Source organism: Colobus angolensis, unplaced genomic scaffold (genome assembly GCF_000951035.1).
Source record: "Colobus angolensis palliatus isolate OR3802 unplaced genomic scaffold, Cang.pa_1.0 Scaffold501, whole genome shotgun sequence".
NCBI lineage: Eukaryota > Metazoa > Chordata > Mammalia > Primates > Cercopithecidae > Colobus > Colobus angolensis.
The window spans coordinates 741,533-752,109 of record NW_012118500.1 but is presented as its reverse complement, the minus strand read 5'-3'; the positions used below and the strand labels follow the sequence as shown (position 1 = coordinate 752,109).

The following is a 10,577-nucleotide window of genomic DNA, read 5'->3' as shown; positions in this document are numbered from 1 at the left end:
AAATAAATAAATAAAAAATCTTAATCATCTAAAATTGAAAGTAAAGGAAAAGTTTTCATCCGGGAGGAGTAACTGAACTTCCTGGTCTTTATTCTCATCTCCAGAAGAAATGTACCTTCCTCTTGGAAAATCTCGGCTTGATATTATGAGGGGAGTTAAATCAGAGGATTCTCTAATAACTGCATTCAAAATAAAAATCACCCTCTCCCCACATGCTTGGGTATAGTCAGTTCCCATTCTTTTTATTTACTATTTTTTTTTTCTTTTTTTAGACAGAGTCTCACTCTTGTCACCCAGGCTGGAGTGCAGTGGCATGGTCACAGCTCACTACAACTTCTGCCTCCTGGGTTCAAGAGATTCTCCTGCCTTAGCCTTCCATGTAGCTGGGATTACAGGTGCCTGCCACCACACCCAACTTTTTTTTTTTTTTTTTGTATTTTTAGTAAAGATAGAGTTTCCCCATGTTGGCCAGGCTGGTTTTGAACTCCTGACCTCAAGTGATCCACCTGCCTCGGCCTCCTGAAGTGCTGGGATTACAGGCATCAACCACTGTCCTCAGCCTATTTACTCTTATAATTCTTTTACACATCTTATATTACTCTGTTTACTTGTTTGTTGACCTTAAACATGTCACTTAACCTAAAAAGGCTTCCTGATCCTTATCTTTAACTAGGAATAATTATATGTATAGGGTTGGTGTGAGGGATAGAGACAGTGTATATCAAGACTGTAACACATACATGTAAAACATCTCTCATAGTGCCTGGCATACGAAAGGTGTTCAAAAGCGTTAGTTCCCCTTTAGTGCTACTTGATCGTCCTGAGTCTTTAATTCTCTATTTCCCGCCCTGGTCTTTACATTATTTACTTTACCTGAAATAATGGTAACTTCCTTGATTTCAGGCACAATAGATAATTAAAGGGGATTCTCATTCTCTGTCTTCAGATGTTTAGAGTATTTGCCAACAGTCTTGGTGCCTCTGTTGATATTTATATAGGTCTGCATAATGGAAGCCCCTGCTCTTCCTTTTTCTGAGCACTTTCTGATCTGTCCTCTGACTCTCTGAACCACACTGACTCATGAAACCATCATCACTGTCAAGATAATGAACTATCTGTTACCCCAAAAGCTTCCTCATCCCGCCTTGTAATCTCTTTTCCACCCATCCCTTCTCCCCAACCCAGGTAACCACTGATCTTTCTGTTTCATTACAGATTCACTTGCATTTCTATAATTTTATATAAAAGGCATTATACAATATGTACATTTATTTTTGGTCTAACTTCTTTTTTCAGCATAATTGAGACTTATCCATGTCATTGTGTATATTAAATGTTCATTCCTACTAAAAACAGAATTACAGTTCGACCTAGCACACCCATTAGTGGGTGTATATGCAAAGGAAAAATAAATCATTCTACAAAAAAGACACATACACTCATATGTTCATCACAGCACCAATCACAATAGCAATTACATGGAATCAACCTAGGTGCCCATCAGCAGTGGATTGGATAAAGAAAATGTGGTACATATACATCATGGACTCCTACAGAACTCGAAAGAAGAATGAAATCATGTCCTTTGCAGCAACATGGATGTAGCTGCAGGCCATTATCCTAAGCAAAGTAATGAAGGAACAGAAAGCCAAGTACCATATATTCTCACTTATAAGTGGGAACTAAATCTTGGGTTCAAACAGACATAAAGATGGGAACAATAGACACTGGGGACCACTAGAAGGAGGAGGAGTGTGGGAGGAGGGAGACTAAAGCTGAAAATCTACCTATTGGGTACTATGCTCACTACCTGGCAGCATCAGGCAATATACTTATGTAACAAACCTGCACATGTACTCTCAAATAAAAGTTGACATTATTTTAAAAAATAAGACAAAAAGAAAAACTTCTGTAAACTGTGGGGAAAAAGTTCATTCCTTTTCATTGCTGTGTAGAATTCCATCTTGAGGATTCATTTATCTGCTGATGGACACTTAGGTTGTCTTTTTAGCTATTAAAAATAAAGCTGCTAGATCTTTCATAAATGCTGCATGCCAGGTTAATGAAATTCTCTCTATTCCCAGTTTGCCCAGGACCTTTTCTGGATCCATTGAGATGATCATATGGGGTTTTTTTCAGTCTGTTAATTTGGAGAATTGTGTTTTCTAATATTAGATCAACTTTGCATTCCTGGGATGAATTACATTTTGTCATGATTTATTATCTTTTTTATATATTTTAGATTCAATTTGCTAAAATTTTAAGAAATTTTACATCTGTGTTCATGAGGAATATTGGGTTATTATTTTCTTTTGCTATATTGTTGATGTCTAGTTTTGGTATTAGAGTAATGTGGGCCTCACAAAATGAGTTGGGAGATATTTATTCCTCTTCCATCTTCTGGAAGTGTTTGTTTAGAATTGGCTTTATTTCTTCCATAAATGTGTCATAGAATTCCCCAGTGAAGCTATCTGAACAGGAGTTTTTTTCTTGGAAGGTATTTAATTACAAGTTTACTTTCATTAATAGATGCAGGGGTATTCACATTATTGCTTTTTGAGTGAGTATTGGTAGTTTATTAGCATAAAGCTGTTCACAATGTTTCATTATCCTTTTAGTATCTATAGACTCTGTAGTAATGCCACCTCTCTTATTATTGATACTGATAATTTATATCTTATCTTTTCTGATCAGCCTGACTAGAAGTCTTTTTAAATCAATTTTATTGTTGTTAAAGAATCAGCTTTTGGTTTTATTGATTTTTCTCTATTATTTTTACATTTTCTACTTTATTTATTCTCTGGTCTTTATTATTTCCTTTCTTCTGCTTACTTTCAATTTCATTCATTCTTGCAAGTTTCTTAAAGGAGAAGCTGAAGTCAATGACTTGAGGCATTTCTTCTTTAACAGGCATTTAGTGCAATTTAATAATAAATTAGTAATTTCTCTCTAAAAATGGTTTAGCTACATCCCACAAATTTTGATATGTGATGTTTTCATTTTTAGATGAGTCAAAATACTTTATTTCTATTTTGATTTTTCTTTGTACCATGGGTTATTTAGAAGTGTGTTATGAATATCCTATAATCTATGGATATCCTCGAGTTCTAGCTTTGGGGTTTCCAATATATATCTTAAGATCACAGTCTATTTTTATTTGGTATTATACTACTTTCCTATAACATAAGAACCTTACAATGACGTTCTCCCATTTTTTCCCCTCTTCTGTCCTTTGTGCAAGTATTGTTCTACATTTTACCCCTATATATGTTATAATTTCCACAATATGTTTTTACTATCTTTGCTTCTCACTGTTGCTTTTAAAGAAACTTAAATATAAGAAAAAATATTTAAATTAATGTACATACATTTCTGGAGCTCTTTGTTCCTTTCTTATATCCAGACTTCTATCTGGTTTCATTTTGCTTCTAAAGGATTTCCTTGAACATTTTTTCTAGTCTGGGTCTTCTCTTGATGAATGTTTTCAAATCTTTATTGAAAAGGTCTTTATTTGCCTTTGTTTTTCAAGTATATTTTTACTCAATAAGGAATTCTAGGCTGACCTTTTTAAAGATTTTCAGTTTGTTTAAATGTTGCTCCATTATTTTGAATTTGCATTGTTTCCAATAAGAAATCTGCTCTCATCCTTATCTTTATTCTTTTTATAGTGTTCCTGATATACACTCAATTTAAATTTTTGGCAATCAAATGTATTAATATTTTCCTTCATAATTTCTTTTTTTTAATCTTCAAAAACAGCTTTCCCCATGTGCAACTACACCAATATTTTATTTATATGTGCCTTAACTCCATGGATGGCAAAATTGTCAGAGAAGATTTTTCAGGCATATTATAATCCAACTGGAATTTACTTTGTTGTGTGGAGATTAGAATAATGTCTGCAGCAGATCGCTGGAATTCACCCAGGTCAAATTATTTAATCAGGAGCTCTTTTCCTGCAAACTTGATATCAGAGCATCTCATCCTCACCAGTCAGGGCCAGCTAGGTATCATGACCTGGATTTTCTGCAGACCAGAGTTGGGAAGCCATCTTCAATTCTAGCCTATCAAACAGATTCTGTCTTCATCTTCATCCTAGCATCAGCCCATTCACAAGATAGTGTCAGTACTTAACAGAACTTAATCCAGCATAATTCACACATAGTCACCTGAGGCTAGTAGAACTCCTGCCAGATCTCACTAAACAACTTCAATTCTATATATTTTAAAAAAAATGACAGTCAAGAGCTCTAACCCTACTCTAATATAGTTAGTTGTTATCCCTCAAGGGCTCATCCCTATTATCTTGAAAGTTACACATGGGTCCCAGTGTGTTCCACAAGGCCCTCATTTGGACCAGCAGGCTACCAGGCCATGTTAGTTTAATGACACTAGCAGAAACCAAGAAAGCAAGCTCTGCCACATAAGCATGTTTCAGATCTTTGCTCACACCACCTCTGCTGCCATTCCTTTGGCCAAAGCAAATTACATGGCCAAATTCAACTCAGTGGGATGGAGAAGTGTATTTGGCCCACAGGACAGTGAATATTTGATGAACAATCATCCAAACTAATGGACCTGGCTTCCACTGAACTCCAAAAGCGTGAAGATCATAGTAATCAAAGACATGTCTCAATTCTAGCTATGAGAAACCATTTTTAAGGAATGTAATAAGCATGGAGGCCTTAAGTGATTTTCTTTGGCTCACATCAAAAGTCACAAACAGGGCTGAGAGCAGTGGTTCACACCTGTAATCCCAACACTTTGGGAGGCCAAGGTGGGAGGATTGCTTGAGGCCAGAAGTTTGAGACCAGCCTGGGCAACATGGTGAGATTCTATCTCTACAAAAAATTAAAAGAAAAAAAAATAGCCAGACATAGTGGCATACACCTGTAGTCCAAGCTACTCTGAAGGCTGAGGCAAGAGAATCACTTGAGCCCAGGAGCTCGAGGTTACAGTGAGCTATGATTGTGCCATGGCACTTCAGCCTGGTGACAGAGCAATATCCTGTCTCGAAACAAAACCAAACAAAAAGTCACAAATAAAGGTGGAATAAACCTCAGTCTCTTAAGTTCCTCTCCAGCACCCTATTACTCTGTGACACAAGCAGATTAACTAAGCAACGCCCAATACATCTGGCAATTTCATTATGTACTCCATGACCCAGACCACTCTTTTGTGGCTTTGAGGGAGGGTTGTTTGTTTTTGTTTGTTTTTAGTTAATAAAAGATGGGCGTGGTTAAGGGTAATGGTTAAGAGATCTAGGTTTTGATTCCAGCTCCACCTACCATGGCGTTGTTGAGAACGTTCTTAACTTTGCTGAACCTAGTTTTTTTCGTTCGTAAAATGTTGATAACTCCTCAGGCTTTGTGAAGATTAAAAGGAGATGTTTGTGAAATGCTTAGAGCATAAAGAGTACACAATTAGGAGTTTAAAAATAATTTCTTCCGTCACTTTAAAGCTAGGCATGATCACTGCCTCCACTGAGCTCCTAGGGCACTTACTCAATTCAATTAAGCACTGAGATATTTTAGGAATCATGAGTTTGCATCCTTATATAGGCCAGGCAGGTATCATGAAAATGTTAAGAAAGCTGTAGCTTCTTTCATGTTGGTGTCTTATTTTGCATTTTTTTCTGACAGACCCATATGCTTGCATATTAAAAATGTAGGAATATGCTTCTATGCACAAAGAAACATTTTCTCCAGAGGTTATGTTCAAAATATTTAACAACTGGCCTTCAGCCTGGGCTCCACAGTTGGATGCCTCCTGTCTGTAGTGCTGGAGCCAGGTGCTGCTGGACCGGGGACAAGGAGAAGATAGACTGAAGTAAGTGCTCAGGGCAGCAGGGTAGTGCACAGGGACTTGGGCAATGGTCATTTCCAAACCAATATGGAAATATTTTTTACCAGAATAAGCTGAATATGTCTTACTTCTCTCCCATTAAAAAAAAAAAGAAAAAAAAAAAGGTCTTCTTGGCCTATCCTTTGTTTTCCTGTTTCTTTTGTCATTGTTGTCATTGTTGTTTTTTGTTTGTTTGTTTGTTTTTGAGATGGAGTCTCACTCTGTTGCCCCAGCTGGAGTACAGTGGCATGGATCTCGACTCACTGCAACCTCTGCCTCCCAGACTCAAACACTACCACACTGGCTAATTTTTGTATTTTTAGTAGAGACAGGGTTTTACCACGTTGCCCAGGCTGGTCTTGAACTCCTGACCTCAAGTGATTCACCCGCCTCAGCCTCCGAAGTGCTGGGATTACAGGCATCAGCCACTGTGCCCAGTCTGTTTTCTTGTTTTTGACAGAGACATGAGTACAAAGAAATGATAATCTTCTATAAGCTCATACCCCCATCGACAGCAGGCAGCCTTCATTCAGCTCCAGCCAAATGTCATCTTGTGCCGATTAGAACTTCCAGTTTTCTTAAGAGAAGCCAGAAATGCAAATTTTTATTGTATTTTTAATGTCACTACAATGATTTTTAAATCTCTATGCAGGCCAGACGTGGTGGCCTCTGGCCTATTGAATGTATACTGTATTCCACCAAGCATTGCAAAAGTTCAAACATGTGAATTCTGCCCTGAGAGGACTTGATCATCTGATAGGCAAACAAACAAATAAAAATTAATTTTATGGTCAGACGGTCCATGTGATGAACTACTCTGTATAACTAGTAACTTTACCTTGAGTTTATGTCTTATCATTGGATCAGATTAAACTCTTTTAAGAGTAAAGATTCTATGTTGTCCATGCTTGTCCTCAGCACTGACTGCCTTGCCCATAATGTTTTGATCGATTCGGTGTCCTGATGATCTCTTGCTTAGCATGTATACAATTAAATGAACATATGACAATCTTGATGATGCAACCATTTCAATTAAGTCATCTCCCTGTATAATCAGTCTTACAATACTCACCTTGCAGACAGTAGGCAAGGAATAAAGCCTCCTGTAATTGAACCAACCTGATCTTGTTCTGTTGATTAAAAATACAGGATACATGCAAGAACAGAGCAGAAGGAAATGTAAAAATGCAGGCATTTCCTTCTGAGACCCATATGGGAAATGAAATTTGAGAGACAGCTATGACTGGCACCTCCTTCTCAACCTTTATTTATTTTCAGTGCCAAATGGACCTCCTGATTACTCTCTGAAATCAAGTGAAATACAAAGGCAGAGACCAAAATTCAATTTGATTATTTTGCTGGAAAACAAAATCTAGCTATAACTTACTACCTTTGGGAAACACAAGAATGCCTAGGAATAGTCATAATGTCAACAATAAGTAGCTACAAGAAAGGACATGGCTACAAAATAGCATAAGATAGCCGGGTGTGGTGGCTCATGCCTGTAATTCCAGTATTTTGGGAGGCCAAGGCGGTGGATCACTTGAGGTCAGGAGTTCAAGACCAGCCTGACAAACATGGTGAAACCCCGTCTCTACCAAAAACACAAAAAAAGAAATTAGCCTGGCATGGTGGCAGGCACTTGTAATCCCAGTTACTCGGGAGGCTGAGGCAGGAGACTCACTTGAACCTGGGAGGTGGAAGTTGCAATGAGTGGGGATTGTGCCACTGCACTCCAGCCTGGGTGACAGAGTGAGACTCTGCCTCAGAAAAAAATAGAATGAGAAAAATCTTAAAACTGGAAGAATTTATCCATGTAAATAAAGCATCAAAACAACTTTTTTCCTCTATTGTTTAGCAAGATTATTTAGTTTTACTATATAGTTCAGTCAAATAAATGTTTTTCATGTATTTCAATCAAGGTTATATTTTTAACTGATTCTCATTTTTTTTTTTTTCAGGCTTAATTCACTTTATTTTTCTTGTATAAAAACCCTATGTTGTAGCCACCGCTGGAGCCTGGGTCTGCTGCACAGAGACTCTGGTGTGGGTCTTGACAAGGTGGTCAGTGAATTCCTGATAGGGAGACTTGGTAAACACAGTCTCCTTCCAGAGGTCAGGGGTCAGGTAGCTGTAGGTCTTAGAGATGGCATCAAACGTGGCCTTGGCGAAGTTGCCCAGGGAGGCAGTGCAGCCCCGGGCTGAGGTGTAGCAGTCATCTATACCAGCCATCATGAGCAGCTTCTTGGACACAGGCGCTGAGAGGATGCCAGTGCCCCTGGGTGCAAGGATGAGGCGCACCAGCACAGAGCCGCAGTGGCCTGTCACCTTGCGAGGGACGGTGTGGGGCTTGCCGATCTTGTTCCCCCAGTAGCCTCTGCGCATGGGGACAACGGAGAGTTTGGCCAGGATCATGGCCCCATGGATGGCGGTGGCCATCTCCTTAGAGCACTTTAACACCCAGGCCGACGTGGCCATTGTAGTCCCCTATAGCAACAAAGGCCTTGAACCTGGTGCGCTGGCCAGCACAGGTCTGCTTTTGCACCGGCATAATCTTCAAAACTTCATCTTTGAGAGAAGCCCCCAAGAAAAAGTCAATGATCTCAGATTCCTTAATGGGCAGGGAGAAGAGGTAGATCTCCTCCAGGGACTTGATCTTCATGTCCTTGACCAAGTGGCCCAGCTTGGTGATGGGCATCCACTCCTTATCCTTGGCCTTGCCTCTGCGAGCTCAGTGGCCTCGGCCCCGACCCCGTCCACAGCCGGAACCCCAGCCCCGGATGCCACTGCCTAAACCTCCGCAGAAGCCACTGTGGTTCCCCACCCCAGGCCACCAGGACCTCCAGGCCCCCACCCCCGCCGCTGCACCGGAGTCATCTGCCATTTGGTGTTTTCTTGGAGAAGAAGTGATTCTCTTATTTTAAAAGTAGTACATGCTCATTAAAAGAAAGAATTCAAAAGTGTTCAAAACAACGTTTCTTTTCTTATCCCTCTTCACTTCCCTCAATCATCCTAGTCCTAAGTGTAACTATTAGTAGTTGAGTTTATCCCCTGCCAGGCCTTTTCCTGCTCACCCAAAATCTGTGTATGTGTTTGCATATGGCTCTTTTTCCCAAGGACATTGGACTTATACTCTATACTATTCTGCACTTAACTTTTTTCTTCCTGTTCAGTCAGTTTACATGTTGATCTGTCTCATTATCCTTTGAGATCACATATTATTTCATAGTATTAATATACTATACTTTGTTTAGCAATACCTCAGTTGAGAACTCTTAATGTTGTCTCCAATTTTTCAACATTACAAATAGTGATGCAGTAAATTTCACCAGTTTAGATTTTAACTTACTTTTTTATTTTAACAGGACTGTGGAAACTGAAGTCATTGCAGAGTTTGCATCTGTCATTCAATGGGATATTGCAAATAGGGTGGTCTGATTTTCACAACTGCCTGCAACTGGAGAATCTCTATTTAAAGAGCAACAAGATATTCAAAATTCACCCACAAGCCTTCAAGGACCTCAAAAAATTACAGGTTCTAAAATCATTTTTATAATATTTGAATAAGGAAGACACATGGGCAATTACATTAGAAGCATATTAATGTTGAAGAGTTTCTTCCTGTCCAGTAGTACTGGCTATTAATCAAAAACTGTTAGTCTATTTTAAGATCCCTTAAAGAGCTGAAGTCTCTTTCTTGCCTCAAAAATCAAAGGCCATAATAAGGGACATGAATTTTACTCCAACATAATACTCAACAGCAAGAATTCACACATTATTTTTCTAAGTCAAATTATATCCAACTCCTACATTCCATTTACCAGTTGGCAAGAAATTAAATCTTAGTTATTAGTAAGGCTGTCTCCCTAAGCTACAAGATTGGTGAAAGGTCTCAGGGGTCTTATGCAATATGGAACGCTTGGGGAGGCCCCTGTAAACCAATCTGGCTGATGCTAAGTTGTCAACGACCCAGGACTAGATGGGCCTCTGAAACCCAGTGACCCTGTTGCTTCCATTTCAGAATTGGACACAAAACAATAAAAATGATAATGATAATATTTCCCTACTTGTATAGCACATGTGCCACATGTAGTTCTAAATGTCCAGCCCATATTGGGGAGATTTATGTCACATTTTGGCCCCATAGTTCCTGTCTCTGGCACATTACAGTTAATCTCCCAAGATGCCAATAGCTGTAAGGGTAAGGAACTCCTGAAGCCCTGTTCGAGGTCTAGCAGCTTCAGCCCCTTCTTCTCCAAGCACTTTTCTCCACACCCTTCCCTTTGGGAGAATGTTGTAAAATCTCCTCTCAGTGGTCCTTTAGCAACACCGGAGTGGCCTGCAGTGTAGCACTATGAGATGGTTTGGAAGAGTCTTTAGTCCTCCATCTCCATAATCTCCACCACAACTCCCATTCTTTATATCGGCCAGCATCATTCAATAGAAACATAGAATGTGAGCCACACATGCAATTTTAAATGTTAGATGTTAGTAGCTAGAGTGAAATGTTTTAAATGTTAGTAGCTAGACTGAAAAAGTTAAAATATGCAAGTGAATTTCACCATAGTGGTAAGTGTTATTTACTGAATATTATATTTTACATGTCATCAATATAGAAATTATTAATGAAATATTTTATATCACCCTTTTTTATTACACTTTAAGTTCTACGGTACATGTGCACAACGTGCAGGTTTGTTACATATGTATACATGTGCCATGTTGGTGTGCAG

General features: G+C 38.9%; 1 protein-coding gene across 1 annotated transcript in view; it reads left to right on the top strand.

Moving 5' to 3' along the window:
- LRRC66 (leucine rich repeat containing 66) overlaps positions 1-10,577 on the top strand; it is a 39,232-nt gene that overhangs the window by 13,373 nt on the left and 15,282 nt on the right. Inside the window, exon 2 of the mRNA XM_011960053.1 lies at positions 9,210-9,379. Coding sequence (XP_011815443.1) covers positions 9,210-9,379 — 170 coding nt within the window. The remainder of the gene's footprint in view (positions 1-9,209; positions 9,380-10,577) is intronic.